Consider the following 21,977-nt stretch of genomic DNA (forward strand, 5'->3'; position numbering starts at 1 on the left):
CGTGGAAATGCAGTTTCCCGCCTAATCAAAACAAGTATATATTCTTCTGCGTTACCTTTATAATTCTTCCACATCCTGATTCATACAACATACAACAGAGACACAACGCACTGCGCACCGTAAGGCACTTTAATATGCATGCTGCATAGGCAATACATGGTTATACTGTAAGTGATACACAGGCAATACTTTCGCCATGATATCTTGCATAAATCTGCATGTCAGGATATTTTGCATAAAACTAACTTTGATGCAAGTGTACTGACCGTCGATGAACAAAATATAACACTAACTAAAACAAGAAGGTTAAAAATACAAAGATACTCAAAACATTAGAATCGTGTACTTATGCTAACAAAGGTTACCATTATCAGCAGGTAATATTGCCATAGGGCAAGGTTAAATGTGGCATTATTGTGAGAAATTCTCTCTGATCATTGAAAGTTGACGTACATGCTGGTTAGTGATTTTGTGCCAATTGTTCCATTGTTAGTGAAGACGTCTATGGCAACACAGGGTTGAAAAGAATGGCGTCATCCATTGTTCTTGACGTCATTTTCAATCAATATGGAGGCCTACGTTTCTAGATTTTCTCAGAAAATACACATGGATAATATAGAGAATAATCTAGGAGCTACAGAGAATGACGGATGATCTGTCCCGGGTGATTCATGTTTGTAGTTCCGTGCCTTGGTTGCTCTCTGATTCTAGACACTAAGAACAGCAAGGCGTTGAGTTGCGTTGTGTTGTAAGATAACGAACAGGTAGGGATATGTGTGCGTGCGTGTGTATGTACGTGTGTGCTTGTGTATCTGCGTCTGCGTGTGTCTACCAGATATTCATAATTAAAGGGGGACTAGGCTCCGGCAATTTGGCAATCAGGGGAAGTTTGAGTCAATCGTTCAAACACACATACGTTGTCTCCTAACTCAATGTGTCTCAAGTGTTTCACACAGGGCATTACTTCGAGACCAAGCTATGGATATTGGAGAAGCGATGGAACATTTGACGCATGTTTAGCAAACATGTCCGATGTGTCTAAATAATTCAATTGCAGCAATCTATTCTGAGTGAGGAAGCTGTGTAGTACGCCGCTTTTACATATGCCATCCATATCCACTATTTAAGTACGTATCTACCTGTTCTGCTTCAAGTGAAATGGTTGTTGTCACATGATAATAAAAAAAGATTCAAACACCAATGCTAGTAAGTACGTAACTAATGTTTAGCTTTGAAAGGATGAAATGATAAAGAATTATCAAAGAAACAACCAACATGCAGAATGAACACTAAACAAACCTTTTCATTGAAAATCCACATTCCGACTTTGTCGCCATAACATGAACAAATCTAATTTACATCGATATCACAGATTATGCGATGACATGATTACACAATTAAACTAAGTGAGTGAGTTGGATTTAACCCCGCTTTTAACTGTATTGGAGTTGTATAGCGGGGTGTCAGCCTGATGTGGGGGGAAACCTCCCAGTAACATAAGGCACAAACGTTTACACATTTGGTGAAACCAACGACCACAGGTATGGCGCTGACAAACCATATTCAGGGTGAATCTGGGAATCGAACCCAGTCACAGGGTTCCAGCACGCCAAAGGGACGCACACAGTTAATTGTGGCGCCTCAGACGACATGGCCACCCGTATACCCTACAATGAAACTAATGATAAGTGCTGATATTGGAATTGCTTAAATAAGTTTGGCTCAATGCGAATTGTTTTGTGACAATTTGGGGTTTGGCACTTTTCATATCACTTTTCATCAGACACACTACATACCTTTCTGCACATACATATTGTCATCAGTAAAGTACGGTAGGTCAGTAAAATAATATGTTACCATATTTGTGCTTTAATAACGCAAAATTACACTGTCACATTTCATGTAAAAGAAACTGTTGTTTGATTCAGTTCTGAAACGATCAAAAAGTGAAATTATTATTTGCAATGATGTCATTACATAAAAGGGAAAAGTGTGCAACGATTCAGGATATGGAGGAACTTTCAACAGTATAATCCTACATAACGTATCTAATTACATGGTATTCCTCGTCTGAACGTTATGCCTGTATTCAATTTAAAACATCACATGAAAAACGAAAATGAAAATGCAGCATAGCATTCTTGAATAGAGATTTCGTGTCACGCTTTCTCACAGTGGTAAAATATGCCCTTTATAGGGCTATAAGTGCATACATGCTTGTTTCTTCATGTGAACCATAAATACGGGTTCAGATTTGTGTAAATTACATAAAAAGACCAGCTAGATAGAAATGTAGCTGTAGCATGGTACATATAGTATATAGAAAGGCACAAACTGGAAATATACGAGCCTCCACCTTTCATCGTTTCTTATATCCTGATGTTGTCTGGTCATGTCCATCTTTACATGTTCTTTTTTAAAAAAACTTCACGTTAATCGAGCGATGGTTCAAATCTAAAACGACATGATTGATCCATGTGTTACTGACATCTCGTACATTAGGAACGGAGACCCACATGACATATTCGTTTATGTTGACATCAGTGATGCCACGCTCACAAATCGTACTGTAACCATTTGAAAATATCATATCTCCCAGCTTAAGTGTGATGTAGTGCTCACAATGCCACCTTGGAATTGAAAGGATTGTCAATGTTTTTAGGTGTCGCCAACTGATATTTGTAATAACATGTCCACAGCTTCAAATTATTTCCCACTTGAAATGACAATCGTTAAAGTGGTGAAATAATAATCAAATTTCGTGGATCACTTTTTTTAACCTCCACGTTTTGCCGTCACGCATTTCATAAAGATATGCTCGTCTTGGTCGAAAACCGTTTCCGACTGGCATGTCTATTCATAGCCATGTACAGGACCACCATCATCACAATCAGTACTGTCAACACTATAGAGAAGAGACTTATGTAAATTGAGATCCTGGCTCTCTTAGCACCTTTCTTCTTCTGGCCATCTCTGTAAGCCTTGGCAGACATCAATGCGTAGTAAATAGCTAAGGCACCCAATGGGAAGTTAAAGCATAGGGTAACGAGAAAGGCAACGGCGATGTTTGTATTGGGAATATCTGGAATCTGAGGTTCAGAAGACTTGGAGGCTTCAGAACCTTTTTCATTTCGGTCTATATCTTGTTCGTTAGGAACCAAGGGTTGTACAATATCCCTGTTGGGTGGAATAGAGGGTTTCTCCGAGGGGTACTTCCCATGGGGCTGTACTAGGAATGGCTCCTGATCAGCGTATTCTCGTGGAGGAGCAGTAGCGGGAGATGAAGGTCCTGATGCTCCATCTGGTTCTTTGAGTTCTCTTCTGTTCAAGGCAATAGTCCCAGAAGGAGATTTGTCAATTACTGCCTCATATTCTATCGGTAGACCAGGTGGCTTTTCTCCTGCCAATTTGTCCTTATCTTTAGCGTTTTCCTCCGTCTCGTCAGCTTTATCATCCTCAGGCTTTGGGGCAGCTGTAACACCTGTTACCTTTTGGCCAGACGAAGCATCATCAACTTGCACTTGACCTGTGGGTTCCTTGGGAAACTGATGCGATTCATCAGTGTAATTGGCTGCATATTCAGCCATGCCGTCTGTACTTCCATCCAGGATGTTCCTAATATCCGATTCTGAATATTCGCCTAATGGGGTTTCAAAATCATCAGAACTACCCACGTTTATATGTATGCCAGCATCGTTTGACTCGCTCGTAGATTCAGGACCTTGTTCCATGATTTGTCTTTGCTGTGGTGACTCTTTGGTTGTTTCGTTTATGTCCTTGCCAAGATCTGGCGAGTTCTTCAGACCTAAGCTCTCTGCAACGTGTGACCGGAATCCTTCTTCTTCCTCTTCCCGGGAGGAACGGCTCTTCGGCGAACTGTCCGTGCTTGAATTACCAAATGTAACTTTGGTTCCTTTCGCTTTCGGTGAACGTTTTACCTGAGGGACATCAGTACCTTCTACGGGCAAAGCGGTGTCTTCACCTTCATTTAAATTATAGTCCATAACCTGAATGGTTTTGATCAACGGATGTTCTTATCTTCGGAGAATCATCTTCGGCAACTGCAAAGAAATAGAAATAAACATCAGGAAATCTGCTCATTGAATGTGTTTATGATACGTGACAACTGCTTGTACATAACGCAATATTGGAAACAACCACAACGAGCTAGAAAGGTGTCCCTGTTTATTCAATAGAGGTTATAACCTAAACCCGCCGTGATATTGCTTGAATATTGCTAAAAGCGGCGTAAAACCATACTCACTCACTCACTCACTATAACTTGTAACACTGGAACGCATTGAAGAAAATATAACAAACCTCAAATACCGAGAGCAGTGATTCTATCTCATGCGTCACCGCGATTGTGTCTGCAACTTGAAACGAACTATAGCCAAAACTGACGTAACGGACGGGGAATTCAGTCAGTCAGAGGATGGGAGCTGTTGTTTCCTCAATACTAACAGAAATACGTGGAGTGGTAGGAACATATTGACTGCTGCTGTGGAGGGTTGGAATGTGCGCGGTGGGTGATGATGGGGCCATTAAGATTGAGTGATAGACTACGTCGACAATAAAGGCGTGTTCAGGAGTGTGCCTCACGTTGGACACATTACAGGGCAATGCAGGGTCGACATTAAAACTCTAAAGTAAACGGTATTAAGATAACTGAAAAAAATCACCTGGGGTTGATATCGCTTTTATCGCGATAAGGGACACAAGAATGGTCTGTACATTTGGACGCCGTGTTGGAAATCGCAACGGGTATCCGGCGTGACGAGCCAATATTTTAACCACTATCCACCCGCCTTTGACGTTAACAGTTATAGTAGTTTGGTCTTTTGTGTTTATTCATTTTCAATTTCTCATAAATAGTTTCTACGATCTTCCTCTTCTTATGTAATCAGCCGAGACCTTATATGTTAATCATGAGTATGTACTGGTCCTCAAACACCAGGTGTTTGTTAAGAATATCATTGCACATGATGATGAATAATTCATATTCATATCACAGACATTATTTGTTTAGGGACTGACAATTCAGTTGGGGTGGGGTTGGGGGTGTTGGTGGGGGTGTTGGTGTTGGGGCTTTGGGTTTGGGCCTGGTCAGCGCTTTCAAGACGATTTTCTTTCTTCTTTCATAACTCAATGTTCAGAACATTCAACCCGTTAAGCAATCGATTCATATCTCTGGGTAAAAACTAGGGACATTTTATTTTTTCCAGGGTTTATTTGAACAGAGTTTAAGGACACCCAATCCACCCAACCCATCACACCAAATGATCGACCCTTTAGCATTGCTTGTTGAAGAGTGGGATAGGCATCGATGGACGAACAACGAAGTACCAGCATGTTCCCCTACGTCGTGAGATAACGTATTTGTTTTATATCAAGCAATACCACAAACTGATATCTCGTCTCGAGAAACACCAGATGCATCCACAAAGTGCATAAATAATTCAGCCACACGTCAAGATTTGAATCTGTGACGTCAGACACATCCAACCACCCACTGGTACAAACAAACATAAAGATAATGGACTCGTTAAAATTATTTACAAATAAGATTAAACACAAGAGCAGGTTTGAGGAAGATATGCTGGAGATTACGTGTTTGATTTAAAGACCCAGGTTAACACATCGGGCAAACATCGCCATACCCGGAGGTTCGAGACTGCGAATCCCCTCCACTCGAAATAATATGACTGCCAGTTTCTCTTTCAACCCTAAACCTTGAATTTATGCTTGATGACACATTCGTGTCATTCCAATTAACCGCCGTCATAGAGCTGGAATATTGCTGAGTGCGGCGATAAACAACAAACAAACAAACATTCCAAGTAACGTGCAACGTTTTGTCACGCCACAATTACCATCTCAATTGTATGTGATTTAAATATACCATATACACGTGTATAGCACTATATGTATAACACCCTATGTATACGTATAGTGTAATATAAACATCTGTGAACACATAATGTATATAACCATATGTATTCACATAATACATCACCTTATGGAGAATACATAAATAAAATTATATCACCAAATGTGTGCACATATAATTGTGTACCCCTATATGCATTCACATAATACTTCACCATATGTATACGAAAAATGTATTTCACCTCCCGTATGAGTAAACTGACTGCGCATAATGTGATTCGTCGTCGGAACAAGCATTACCTGTGCCTCATCTCTATATATAGGTATTGTGTATATCACAATCTTGTGAATGCGCATAACGTGTATCACCATCTGTCGTTGAAAGTATCGTGATATGGTTGAACTGTTGCTGGACCTATCGTGATATGGTTGAACTGTTGCTGGACCTATCGTGATATGGTTGAACTGTTGCTGGAAGTATCGTGATATGAATGAACTGTTGCTGGAAGTATCGTGATATGAATTAACTGTTGCTGAACCTATCGTGATATGACTGAACTGTTGCTGGACGTATCGTGATATGGTTGAACTGTTGCTGCACCTATCGTGATATGGTTGAACTGTTGCTGGACCTATCGTGATATGGTTGAACTGTTGCTGGACCTATCGTGATATGGTTGAACTGTTGCTGGACCTATCGTGATATGGCTGAGCTGTTGCTGAAAGCGGAGTTAAAACGAACTTCCTCATAACCATTTGCATGTGCTTCATATAGAGATTATCATCCTCTGACTTCCATACATTAGGCATAACCATATAAAACTGCAAATCAATACTGATCAAATATACTACTCAAAAGAAGTTAAGGACTATCCGGTGATTTCATGACAAATTAAATATAGTTGCATGAAAGAATCGGATGGCCCTTTACTTCTTTTGAGTAGTATAAATGAAAAACGTCAATGCTTGGTGAGTATTTGCTCTCAGCCGAAGTCCCCAAATGTATTCCCATATTCTCATGGAAAGAAATAACTGCTTCATATAAAGTTCAATAAAAACAAAGATGTTCTGAAAAGAAATAATGCATCTTTTTATCCATATTCATGAAGTCATCTCATGTCCCACACGATGCAGACTTTTTGAAGCAGAATAACATTGCTGTATTGCCACGCCTGTCTGGGATGAGATGGGTCGACGAATACGACAGGATCAGAATCAGCCGGTATCGCCAATTTATTTGAGCCAATTTTTGGCTGACAATGAACAACAACCCCTACATCGTCTTCAATCATCAGGGCCTACATGCACAAAGCGATCTTAGCGTTAAGATGATCGTAACTCCAATACTTTAACATAGGCTCACAATAGTCGTAGCGCTCAGATCGCCCGATTCAAGTGGGCCCTTATGTCTTTAATGCGCCGCTGCTGCCTCACCTGTATCCACGCTAGTGGTGGTCACCCCAAATATTGACACTGCACTGCCCCTTTTTAAGGACGTGTCGCTCTGCCTCCTGTTACCAGGTATAATGTTTATCAATAATTGTTTTATGATCAAACATTGATGAGTCTTATGACCATATATTATGTTCTTATTTTCAGTAGCACAGCATTTACTCCATTTTATATGAAGCACAGTTATTTATTTCATTAATACATGTAAATATAAAAAAATCCGATAAAAATGTCAACGTGTCTCTGTTATGTGAACAGTTAGCTGTGTACACGCTCTGGCAACCGGGCTAGGCACCCAAGCGAAAATTTACCAGACAACCCACCGGCGCTTATAAATGAAGCGACGCGGATGATATCGCGCCGAGAATGTAATGATAATGCCATCCCGTCTTTAGACGGATAAAAATCGTGTGGTTCGTATCCCTCCATGGAAAGGAAGACAGTTGTGTAACACTGGCGTTCCTGTTACGCACATGCGGCTGTATACAGCTTGCACATTGCGGAAGTCAAACCACGTGGATCTCGGGGCATACAAATAGCAGCACGAGGGATGATCCAAGAACAGGGAACACCAAATAATCTCATCGACCTTCTTAAGTTACAAGGTGGTTTTGACAAATCATCAAATCATTTCACGAAAACCTTTCTTTATCACATCTTTATCACATCTTTTGATGATTTCAAACACTCAAGAACAGGGAACACCAAATAATCTCATCGACCTTCTTAAGTTACAAGGTGGTTTTGACAAATCATCAAATCATTTCACGAAAACCTTTCTTTATCACATCTTTATCACATATTTTGATGATTTCAAACACTCAATACATTTATTTGTTCCTTCATTGAGTGGAATTCAGAAGCTATATTTAAGTCGGTTATTAATGTTACTTCAATGTTAAGCATGTGATGATCATGCCTATATTATTCTCAATAGTTGGAAGCATGTACACTATACTACTCTGACATTACTCTGCAGTGTATACGAAATCCATATATTCCATGTAACACGAGCTGTTAAAAACAGTTTTACAAAAAATGCCAACATTCTGTTTAGACTTACCTAGTACATGTACATTAGGCCATTGTGTATACAATCATTAGAACCAATATACATGCATTAACCTCTGTGAGTACATGCATAGGTATGTGTGTTTTGTGCAGCATCAGCAATTTTCATTGTTACTTGCACACACGCAGGCACAGAAACACCTGCATATAGATAAACAGAGCTGGGAAAACCATCACATTCTATGTGTTTTAGCAATGATCAGCAGTTTCTTGCTTTCTCATATACGCATAAAATATTGCTCTAGTGTTTCAATAAGAGCAAACAAAAATGTTAATTTATGGTAGAGAGACGTATAAAATTAGTAAATAAATAATGCCATTTGAGAAGTACCAACCAGAATCAAAGAAACACTGCAACGTATAAAACTTATCATATATACATCCACGCCCAGACTAGTCATACGCACTACAAGATGAAACAGTAATCATGTATACATCCACACCCAGACTAACCATAGGCGCTACTCATTATATATACATCCACGCCCAGACTAGTCATACGCACTACAAGATGGAACACTAATCATGTATACATCCACGCCCAGACTAGTCATACGCACTACAAGATGGAACACTAATCATGTATACATCCACCCCCAGACTAACCATAGGCGCTAATCATTATATATACATCCACGCCCAGACTAGTCATACGCTCTACAAGATGGAACACTAATCATGTATACATCCACACCCAGATTAAATCATACGTTCTGGAAGGTGTAACACTAGTCATATATACATCCACGCCCAGACTAATAATAAGCATTGGACTTTATTACACTAGTCATATATATATATATATATATATATATATATATATATATATATATATATATATATATATATATATATATGCATGCCAAGACTCGTATGTTTAACAAGGTGTAACACTAATCATATATACATCCACGCCCAGTCTAATCATTCGTACTTCAAGGTCAAAGCCTAACCATGTGCACTGCAACGCCAAGGCTAATTGAACCATTGAAATAATAGCAACAACAACGACTGTTGTTATCGTTTCAGAGTTATTGTTTTAGTAGTTGTGTTGATAATAGTTCTTTTTAGAGATAGTTCTTCTGGTATACATACTTCTCTTATATTGGCACTCTCCACATATACTATGCTCCCCCATGCTCTGGAGTTAACGAGCTAATCCAAATAGTAGGGCAAGTCTGGAACCACTGGCTAACATTCACTGCGAGAGAAGGAACCGATTTGCTCAGTTGGTTATTTTTGACGCGTGCTTTATCAAAGGTGACAGGTACGGCGCAGTTGAACATGGATGCGGTTTACTATCAGACAAGCACGACTGGAGTACAAAAAGTAGTGTTTACCAATGCGTTAAACCAGATAACCACAAGCAAGATGTGGGCATGCGATTAGCTCGCTATTAATCAAGTAACAAGATCCAGACGTCCAGTCATCAACATGGGTAATGTCGCTACCAGCTGCCTGTAACACACATGATAACCTCCCCCTGTGAAACACGTGGCACTAGCTACAGGCAGTGGAACTGATAATTGCCCAAGAACGATGTATAGTTTCATCATGCCTTTGTATCCTCTGTGACGTCACAGCGTCCCTTCATGATCAACTATGTGAGTGAGTGTGGTTTTACGCCGCTTTTAGCAATATTCCAGCAATATCACGGCGGGGGACACCAGAAATGGGCTTCACACATTGTACCCATGTCGGGAATCGAACCCGGGTCTTCGGCGTGACAAGCGAAAGCCTTAACCACTAGGCTACCCGACCGCCCCGATCAACTATGTGAAACGTATTGGTTTTAATTAATACAAAATGTTAACGTGTGGAAGTAATAATAGTGATTGTGACCAAGAGCCAGTTTAGAGTGTTTGTTTGTTTGTTTGCTTGTTTAATCCGCACAACATATTCCCGCTATATGGCGGCAGGGGACTTTTTCTCAACCGGAATCCCAACGGCGAAGTTTATAGAGAGTGACTGTTACTGAACATCGTCAAGATATTTGTATATTCCTAGCCTGTTCATGGATTTTGCAGCTGTAGTTATATAACAGGGGAGTAAAATATATCCACCATGTCTATACTGTATCCTTTATCTCGATTTCCCATCTAGACGGAATGTTCGCGCTTGGGAATGTCAAATTCCTTTGTACTTGTATAGCTGGGTTGATCTAAGGCCGTATGTAAAAATAGTTTCACCGGCCAGCCATGCAAATCAGACGGACCCTACATATCTTATTGTTTATTGCATTCCAAATGTTGATACATAAATAAATAAATAAATAAATAAGTTTATATCCCGTAGATGCACACTTTGGTGAAATTATTCACGACGAAAAGTAATGGCATTCATCGCTAATTTTCTAATATACACAACAGAAACCAACTCTCTCATTCTTTTTGTCATTGTCTTTATTTAAGACAATTGTGGTCTACTTGAATTGGTTATGAAATCTATAAAAAAATTAAAACTCAAAATTCGAAGCGCTAAACCCATTTACAAAATCAAGAATACCTGTTTTAACCGGCCTCATGTCAAAATACACGGAGTTTGTCGATTCAAATATATATTACTATACTTACTAAACGTTAAGCTAGCTTAAAGAGCTAATTGGATCATTAATCATTGGAATAGCTAATAGATAGAATTAGCCGGGGAATTACATAGCAAGGTCGTAGTGACTTAATTAACCTCTACCAATGAAAACGTTTTAGCTATGAATTATATCATAATAAATATGAGTTTTCCAGGACCTGTAGCCTTGATATTCTCACGCAATTTCCTCGGCAGATCAGGCAGTTAGTCTACCACGAGGCTAGAATTTCTTTGGAATCCTAGAAAAACCGAAGCCAGGATCATGCCTGCTAATGGAACCCACAGTGCCTTCATCGGGGGAGGAGACGTTAAAATGTTTTGACTGTTTTGACTGTTGTTTAGTTTCTGGGTGATAGTGGTCAAACCAAGATCAACCTGAGATTACACAACGCTCAACAGGGTCAGCCCGGTCGGCTTCAAAACAACCTCAGTTCTCCAAAGAACCTGGAGCGGGTCTGATCTGCACCTTTGAACCCAGCGTGTTGAAACCTTTTGGAGCAAAGAATTTATCCTAAGTAAGACGTCCCTATGCGACTCCTGCTCAAAAACTATTTGTTCAGGGTTATTACATTCAAGGTCTCAGCAGTGCTTTCACAAGGCTGTATGGTAGACATGGGGTGATATTTCCAAAGTTGACGCAACCGTGACAAAAATGGTGTCCGATGCAATTCCCGATTTGACGTACATGTTCCCGTTACCGAACACATGGCATTATCACTATTTGATAGCTATTCATGAACACATGTTCATGATAAAGTGGAATTCGTACAATCAATTTCTTACGATTGTGGATTTTTTAAATAGCTTTTATTGACAGTAATCGTCCGGAAGGCGGGTTTCTGCAATAACGGGGTTTTCCAGACTAGTGGGTATCCGCAATAGCGTGGTTTCCAGACAATGATTCTACCGCAATAGCGTGGTTTCCAGACTATGGTTCTTCCGCAATAGCGTGGTTTCCAGACTATGGTTCTTCCGCAATAGCGTGGTTTCCAGACTATGGTTCTACCGCAATTGCGTGGTTTCCAGACTATGGTTCTTCCACAATAGCGTGGTTTCCAGACTATGGTTCTTCCGCAATAGCGTGGTTTCTAGGCTATGATTCTACCGCAATAGCGTGGTTTCCAGACTATGGTTCTTCCGCAATAGCGTGGTTTCCAGATTATGATTCCACCGCAATAGCGTGGTTTCCAGACTATGGTTCTACCGCAATAGCGTGGTTTCCAGACTATGATTCTACCACAATAGCTGGTTTCACAGCTCAAACGACCATATGATTTCCATTAAAAACTGTTCAGAACATTTCACAAGCTGACAAATGACGTCATGATGATCGATAAGACATGGTAGGAGCATTTCAACAGTGATTGTCCGGAATGCGAGATTGTCGCGTCTAACTTTTTACTGTTTTCACAAAACGCAAATGTCACAATGATTCACTATAAAATGGGTTCAGACCACGTTTTATAAGCCGCAAATATCCTGTTTTAATTAAAAAATAAAACGTTGAAGGAGAATTTAATTTTAGTTGGTACCATTCATACTAAGTGTTAGTATTAGCTACATTTTGTAATATAAAAATACGAGTGAAGCAAAGCTATGATACAAAATGATGTAAATATATGTACAATACAGGTACGAAAGATGTTAAGGAATACCCGATTCCTTCATGTTACTATAGCTAATCTGTCATGGCATTATATAATGTTTTTCACTGTTGTAGTTTCACACGTATATCCCATTATGTCGGTTTCCACGGCAACAACGGTTTACTGTTACACAGTCACCAGTGCGAGTAAATGAAACAATACTGAAACAAAAACACATCTATTCACGTCGTGTAACCAGTCTCGGAACATTCCATATAAACACAAACAGAGTTTTCACAATTTCTTCACCAGCTCAACAAAGACGAAAACCTTATTTAAACAACAACTAAACACTTACCCATACCTACACACTTGTGAAAAAGATGACACGGCAACAGACACAACAGGAAATAGAAACGTTCCCACTCAAAGACCCCCGCTTTGTTGATGCAGCCGAGGAACGACAAGCTTCAAATACGTCCCTGACAAGCATGATGACTTTAAGTAGTGTTTGTCTATGAAGACGCGAAAGCACACAAGCATACACGTGTGGAGAGACTCACGTGGCTTACATTATTGTAGCGTGTACTCACATACCCCCGGGAACATCTGTCTGTTACAGGGAGAGACAGTGTAGGTGGGGAGGAGAGTATCTGTATGTAGCTAGACCAACATTGCAACAGGTCAGATGAGTTTGTCTGTGCTTAAATCAATTTGAAACCAAGATTGACCAATCAGAATCAAGTAATTTCCAAATTCATGGTAGAATAATAAATTAACGTTTCTCAGAATAATCATTTTGAAGGTAACGTAAACAAGTGTCATTCGTTAAGTATCAACATGAACAGAACTCATTATTTGAATACACAATCTTAAGATCTAAATTGGTTTAATGCATGTGTTCGCCGCACTTCACCACAGCACGACCGAATGGTTCAAGAATTACCGCTGTCAAAGTCAGCGTGTCATATTCATAAAAAAAACTATACACAGGTGCATTAGAGTGAGTGAGTGAGTGAGTGAGTGAGTGAGTGAGTGAGTGAGTGAGTGAGTGAGTGAGTGAGTGAGTATGGTTTTACGCCGCTTTAGCAATATTCCAGCAATATCACGGCGAGGGACACCAGAAATGGGCTTCACACATTGTACCTATGTCGGGGATTGAACCCGGTTCTTCGGCGTGACGAGCGTAACGCTTTAACCACTAGGCTACCCGACCGCCCCAGGTGCATTAGAAAAAAATATATACACGATGAAAACTGAATACACAGTTGGACAAGAAGTAATAATATCTCCTTAAGGGGATGTAAAGACTTTAACTTTGATGATGTCGCCAATGTTGTCCGCGGACAAACATTCTCGTGTTTCCTTGAAACCTCATTGAATAAGACTATTTAAACATGTTCCAGATATCGATGTTCTGTTGTTTGTAATATAAAACTAGTTTGAAACCCTATACACGCACATTGAGGTAAAGTGCGAAGGCATTTGTTTTTACCATGTAAAGGGTCGCCTTTATTAGTATCCTGATTACTGAAATTATGGTTTTTGCCGCTTTTATTTAATTAAACGGTATCTACCTGCCGTGAGGGTCACCTGTAATAAGATGATTATAAGACGAATCTTTATGTAGATAACTTCAGGTGGAAAGTGTAAACAGGCATGGGGATATAGTAACAACATTCAGTAAACATCTCAGCAGCTATCATTTGTTATTCAGTCTGTGGCGGTCGGGTAGCAGCCTAGTGGTTAAAGCGTTCGCTCGTCACGCCGAAGACCCGGGTTCGATTCCCGACATGGGTACAATGGTGTCCCCCTCCGTGATATTGCTGGAATATTGCTAAAAGCGGCGTAAAATCATACTTACTCACTCACTCACTATTCAGTCTGTTATATCATTTCATCTTTCAGGATGGAAATAAGTATTACATGTCAAGATACTGCCAATCAGAACATTAGCGCGAGCCGGAAAGTGCCGTGAAACTCTATGTCTCTTTTTCATAAATACAGTGTCAAAAGAAAACTTGAAGGTAATTGTACAAATAGGTCTTACTTCTTTACATCCTGTTTTGAAACCATGTCTATTAACATGTTGGCCTTTAAGCCCCAAATTGACACATCGCATTATATCACTTCCATCACTAATACAGTTCACCGAGTGAGAGAGATTTCACTAAGTGTAAGTGAAATATAGGAAAAAGGCAGTTTCAGCAATGCAATTTACAGACGTTAACAAACGTCTATCTGATGTACTACCGCATACATCTTACGGAGCGCAGGGTGATGAGAATGACTCCTGGAAATCAGTGAAAAATTAGCCGGTTTCGTGTCATTGGCTCACCATTTCTTTTTAAGAAATAAAGAATTGCGACACGCGCCAGACGAACTGTCAGATAATGTGATAAGACGGCATAACGTACGTACCCATGTTAGTTAGCGGAACCTTAACTTTCACGACTTTGACCCACAAAGGAAAGGCATGAAATTACTTGTCTGTCTCGTGGCATTCGTTAAAGGTTTACATGTTCACTAGACTTGCACAAATCTCTAAGACCATAATTATTAGTTTAAATCATAAGGTCTAGATTATGTAATTAATAAGAACACGTTGTCCCTATAAGAGACAGGACTCCTTAGTCTTGCCCCAAGTCTGTACTGAAAGAAAAGTCCATGGATGTGTAGTAACTCATACCTCGTATAGGGATAACTTGTTCTTATTTACATAATCTATACATTATGATCTAAACTAATAATTATTGCCTTAGCGACTTGTGCTAATGTACTGTCCACCTATCTAGACTTGCCTATTAGGAGGATAAATTACTACACAACCATGGACTTTTCTTACAATACAGCCTTGGAGCAAGGCTACATATACACTGGAAGGGCTCAAGACGTTCGACAGTTTTCGTACGCCATTGTCAGTTAGTTAAATAGTAATGAAACTTTAGTGTGTCATACTGTACGTTGTTCCTGGGGAGGCGGTTTAAGATCGCAATCAGACAAGCAGGAAACAAGACCACTCCGTGTTTCTCTCACGTTAAATGCTTACAAAGCACTGCGCCCTGCAAGTCTGCAGATGTGATTATGTTGATCATTACTGGCTAAATGCAACCTCTTTAAGTGCTGATATTCAGCCACCGAGTTGTCATCTAAACACGCAGGCTAATTAGACCATGAAACCAATACCTCAATACACCTTCAAGGGTTTGTCTACACAGCGTTCCTTGATTACCCGAGAATACGTATGGTGGCTTACGGTGAAGTGGTTACGCGTGAGTATCAGTCAGCTGATGAAATGAGGCTGTGAATAATTTCTTATGGAAGGTCAGATGAGATCATGGACGTTGTGCGACCCCTACCATTGAAGTGAGTGAGTGAGTGAGTTTGGTTTAACGCCGCTTTTAACAGTATTCCAGTTATATCACGGCGTGTCAGCTTAAAGTGGGAGGAAAGCCCGAAGGGATGCAGGTCTCAGATGTTTACCATTTCGGTGAAACCAACGAGCACGGGTATGGTGCTGACAAACCTAGAAACATAATCGGGGCGAACCGTGTATTGACGGGGTGATGTAGGAACAGGTCGTACACAAACCTGTGAGGTACTGACGATGTCACGGTGGATATATGTCCCCGTGTTTCCATGACGTATGCTGCCCTTCCAGTGATGCTGTGTCAACTATGGATGCAACAACAGACAATGGCGTCCATATAGAAATCACACAGAATGAAAGTGTTGATTATAAATGATTTGTACCAGGATCCGCTGCTTAGTGTTGGTTTGAATCCAGATTCGCCTTAATTATGATCGTTAGTTTGTCCGCACCATATCCCTTGTGATAGTGGTAAACGTCTGCATCACTCTGGGATGTCCGCCCACACTACGCTGACACGCCGTGATATATACATGTATAACTGAAATACTGTTCAAAGCGGCCTAAAACCAAACCACCCACACTTGCTTCACGCATTGGACGCATGCTAAAATATATACATAAGGTGTAATTAATCAGGAGCAAATCAATGACACTAAAATATTGTTATTATCATACCTTGTCAAACATGAGTGTAAACGTTTGGGTAAGTGCAGCGCTGGAAATCATGAAAAGGCAATATTCGCATGCACACGCACACGCACGCGAACACGTCGCTGGAAAAGTGCAGAAAATCTCGAACGCGACTTGAACCCCATTCACATTACCCATAAAACGTTTAAACGAGACTGGCAGATCAAAGAGTACCGATGCCTTACTAACGGTATTGAGCTACATCTTAATTGGGAAACAAGAGCCATGAAGCTAAATCGAAACGTTACATGGAGGATGTAAACGAAGCGTCGTCTTGAAATAGAATAAAAGTAAACAAAAATACATCAGTCAATGCCTCATTCCCAGAAAGACATTTCACCTAGAGACACTTGCAGTTGCATTCCTACATTGCAGTTGTCGCCATTACATTTTCTTTGGGCATGAATTCCTTACCCAAAACTTTGAAAAAAAAAAATATATGTTTGATGTATATTCCAGACTGGCCCGAAGCGTATGAAAAACATTCTTTCTGAGAAACGAGAACATCGGAAATAAACAGTACTAGGTCTGTGACATTAGGATAACACAGTGAGACGCCTTGTTTCGGTACGTTGCACTTCATGACGTAATCCCTAGACGCTCGACATGCTGAGAAGGGCGAAATAAAGTCATGGGTAATTAGAACGGCCATTGATGTGAGTGCCATCTCCCAGGAAGATTATTGGTTCGCGGTCCAATGTTGCCATGCTGGTTCCACAACTTTGCTTTGAATGGTAAGTCATCATCGACCGATGTTCACCTAGTCCGTAATTTCCGTAACCCTCCGCAAATAATATGTGCGTTCCTCCAAACTTTCAAGCGATACATCTTGTACTTGGTCAAGGGGCACAAGAGGCAAACATGCTGACAGTAGAGACCCGCAAGACGTAGACCTTGCACCTTCCACAGGAAGCATTGATTGAACTGGAAAAGACTCGGGCATCGCTGTCTGGAAAAATATATCTGCAATTGCTATGATTGTGGCAGATATGATTGTGGCAGCTAGGATTGTGGCAGATAGGATTGCGGCAGATAGGATTGTGGCAGATAGGATTGTGGCAGATAGGATTGCGGCAGATAGGATTGTGGCAGATAGGATTGTGGCAGATAGGATTGTGGCAGATAGGATTGCGGCAGATAGGATTGTGGCAGATAGGATTGTGGCAGATAGGATTGCGGCAGATAGGATTGTTGCAGCTAGGATTGTGGCAGATGGGATTGTGGCAGCTATGATTGTGGCAGATAGGATTGTTGCAGCTAGGCTTGTGGCAGCTAGGATTGTGGCAGCTATGATTGTGGCAGCTAGGATTGTGGCAGATAGGATTGTGGCAGATAGGATTGTGGCAGCTAGGATTGTGGCAGATAGGATTGTGGCAGATAGGATTGGACTTTAATTTTGGATTAGTCTTCTCCTCAAAACCTTCACTCAAGTCACGGAACAGTCTTCCATATGCGACTCTCTGTCTTTTAGGCATGAGCAAATGCTACAGGGAACATTGTACACATTGGCTCTAGCATATATACTGGTCTAAAATAATTTGTGTCAAAGGGTTTATTTTATTATCAGTTACCATTATAATACTAATTATGTGTATTATAAACTGCGGGCAGAATGAGCGGTTACCTTTATATTCCCCGTGTTAATTCTCTTCCTCTTTGGAGTGTCGATTGGTCATGTTTATTACCCAGCTGCGGTGTAGATGACAACATTAGGCTTCATGTGGTAGTTATACAACTTATTCTCAAATCGTTGTCATCATAATGGTATGCTGCGGGGTAATATAGACTTATATAGACCGGGTTGTTGTCAAATCTCTCTGAGTTATATAATTAGATTTGCCGAGCGTTATAACTGTACTAGTTATAGGCTGAATCAGGTAATCAGAAAAACACGCCGTCACTTTAAACGTTCCGATTACTCATTAAACAACTGTGACAACTTGTCTGTAGCTTTTCAATTTATTTACAGAGTAGATTTTACACTTATTATTGGTTTTTGTAAATTATATGACGCCATAATAATTACGCTGGAGTCATAACCAGCGCTTGGTTTCCATGTTGATGGATCTGTGTATTTGTATGTGTCCTCTAAACAACAGATTATTGACAAGGACCAAGTTCTCTTGCAACGTGGTATGTGATCATGGGATAGATTTATTATATCAGGAGATATACATGCATATACACCCACAATGACATATTTCGATGACTGGAGACGCCTTTTGTGCAGCGTGTGTATGTTGTTAGTTAGCGGGAGTGAAGTGAGGTGGGACTGAAGGCAGTTGGTATCACTCTGTGATGGAATGTGGTGACTCCCACTCCCGGGGTCCTACATGTACAAGCCCCAGTCAGCGACTGCCACTGCATGGCGATATTTGGCAACGATGTGTGTTGGAACGACATATGTAGAGATTGCTTAATGGCAAAAAAAACCTGACATAGTAAACTCTCTCGCGCTCAGACATGTAAATACACACACAAACACAACACACAAAATTCGAACGCAAACAAACACACAGACACCCTCTCTCTCAAATTTATACACACACTTACACCACATCGCATCTCACACACGCACGCACGCACGCACGCACGCACGCACTCATACACGCGGAGCTAAATTGTTATATCTTTCAATACGTAACGCCAGTATGTACTATCTTGATTTATGCCCATGTCCACTGCCGTCCACATTAACACCAATAGGTACCAGTCACCAACAGACTTGTATAATTATATCTCTATGGCTTCCTTCGTGCATACTTCTTTGTCGGATTCGATTGTCGTCTGTGTGTACTCGGGGATTTAGTCGACACTAATGTTATTAACATACCCCTGATGTATGTCGCATACCAGATTGCATCTCCACCTGTCTCCGCATGAATGGCTGGGATTGTCATAACAAAGCCTCACATCTTAGCTCCCGTCTAGCTGTTTATTCTATCTACCGATGAACTGGGTTCTTGTATGTCGAAAGGGAAGTAGAAATGTCGAAAACATACGTTCTTCTTTATAAACCATCAAATAACTTTTTGTTTATCTAATTGACAAAAGCCATTATACACACCATGGATAATATGAGTTTCACATACTGAAAGACTCAAAGACTTAAAAAGCAATGTAGGAAACTATGTGGCAGCAGAAGTTGGATGTTGGAATCCGAGTCCTATGTAAAGTTGACCTCGACCTTAGTTTTCACGAAGTAATTAACCGTTTCGCAACACCAGCTGGCATCACTGTCCTTGCATCTGACGTTCTGAATCAGTGATAGCGTTTGAGGAAGCTCACATAACTTGCTTCTAAATCTCTGTTAATCCACATGTCTTCTTGGTCCTTTATATTCAAAATCGGACTATTCTTCAAATGTCTTTTTCATAACCCTTATTTTAAATAGTTTCTGTGAATTTGACTTGAGTTTGACTTTGTTAACAATATTACACTATTTTGGTTTAGTAATAATGTGCTCGCGCACGACTAGACTGTGGATCGAAGGGTTAGGAAATATTTCCTCGTACGCCGATAATGTGGCACGTGCTCATGCTATCAACCACTGGTCCAAACTCGTACACTTAAGGGCTGATCTATCTGGAATATTGCTCGAGGCATCGTTAAACAACATTGACTCTCTGAAACAATTGTTTTTGGAAAACTATGTGAATACCCGTATAACAGGTTTGACAGAAGACGTAATTATGAAACACCTGTAAATCTGTGAATATTTTTCTAGTACCACACTATTTCATATGTACATTGTATATGGCTAGTGGCTTAGCGGAACTAAAATATTTGACTTCAAGAATGGACTTGACTCATTCTGTTGACTTATGTAATTCGAAATCCCGAAATCAGTACTGTTAGTGTATGTATTTTGCAAGTTTAGCATATCCAGTAAGTTACGTTCAACCTGTATACAATGTAGACGAAGGGATGCTAATGTGCATACAGGGATGATTATCCGAGGTACAGGACACGCTATGAATATATTCATGTTGGCAGACGCATTGAGGCAGGTGCTCGGGCAGCTGACGAACAACGATTAATATATTATTTATAGCCACCCACTTTCAAGCACTGGTTAATGCGGATAACGATCACAAAAAGCTGCATTTGGATTCGTGCAGTGCTTTTTCTGCATATGCGTACAGTACACAGATTTTCTTGCGTGAAGATTTACGTGCTCACCAAGTGATGATTGGACACTCAGCGTGACGTTGCCCTCCTAATGACGTTGTTGGCGTTATGCCGTTTCATGCTGTTTGCTGCGCCCGATGCAGACGTCCTCAGTACATCACTCCCCATAATTAACGCTAGCTGTCTCAATAGGTCACATCATAACCTCAAAAACGTCTGTTTGGGGAAGTTGGTGAATGTGTCTGTTTGTGCTCTGGTGCTTATAAATCCTGGCATTCGCTGTTGGTTTACTCCAGAGATGTACGATGGGCGAGTGTTTCTTTAGGTTAAGACAATATACACCAAGTCTCCTGAAGCCTTTAATACGTGCAGTTAAGAATAACGTTGCAATCTGGAAATCATCTACTAACCATAATGATATGATAACCATCGGTGGTGATTAGAATTGTTGTTTGCAGACAAACATAATTTCGGTAATTCGACTTTGTAGTTATTGAATTATAACGAGAAAATCCTATCCGTTATCAAAAGAAATTGTAAGGAAGGCGCCATGACGTTATGTAAGGAATATATTTCGAACTGTTTTCTGAAACCCCCAAAATCTGATTAAAATTGAAGTGATATACATTGTACTTGATTGATATGATTTATTTTAGATAACTTCCGGTGGGTTCATATCGTTCCTGAGTATTATCGCATGAAGCAAGATACACTGTATGGACCGGTCGGGTGGTTACAAAATGTGTTTACAAATCACGGCGTTATGTAACGCAAGTGTATCCTCCTCCCGACAATAACGGTATGATTAGCTCAAAAAGGACATAGTGCAAATTATCTTTCTCTTTCACACTGTTGTACATCTTATTTAGGAAAAAAGAACACCAAGACATTTTTCCAAATTTTACCCTCATTCTGCCTACAGTTTATAATACACATAGATGTAAGTAGTTATATTAGTGGATAAGTTTCACGTGACTGAATGCTAACTGAACACACGTCCTTCGATTCCCATTATAAACTAATCCCTTTAACAGAAATTATAAAATAAACGATACAAATGTTATACAAATGGACTTAAATGTATAAATACTTGTGATGTGATATATTTGATAATGATATGAATGCGATGCAAATGAAAAATGAGAATGAACATCTTCTTAAATTTTAATTTGTATCTGTTGTCGATGTATTAACAAATT

At 40.1% G+C, this 21,977-nt stretch overlaps 1 protein-coding gene across 4 annotated transcripts in view; it reads right to left on the bottom strand.

Moving 5' to 3' along the window:
• Positions 1 to 108: 108 nt before the first annotated feature.
• LOC124142998 overlaps positions 109 to 21,977 on the bottom strand; it is a 28,243-nt gene continuing 6,374 nt past the window's right edge. For 2 of the 4 annotated variants that reach the window (XM_046511774.2, XM_048382114.1), the window contains exon 2: positions 109 to 4,061. In XM_046511774.2, coding sequence (XP_046367730.2) covers positions 2,805 to 4,004 — 1,200 coding nt within the window. In that variant the 5' untranslated portion in view covers positions 4,005 to 4,061 and the 3' untranslated portion in view covers positions 109 to 2,804. Of the gene's footprint in view, positions 4,062 to 12,942; positions 13,099 to 21,977 lie in introns of those variants that run through there. The other 2 variants (XM_046511776.2, XM_046511775.2) reach the window with 2 other exon arrangements.

Source organism: Haliotis rufescens, unplaced genomic scaffold (genome assembly GCF_023055435.1).
Source record: "Haliotis rufescens isolate VD_foot unplaced genomic scaffold, xgHalRufe1.0.p SCAF_4, whole genome shotgun sequence".
Lineage (NCBI taxonomy): Eukaryota > Metazoa > Mollusca > Gastropoda > Lepetellida > Haliotidae > Haliotis > Haliotis rufescens.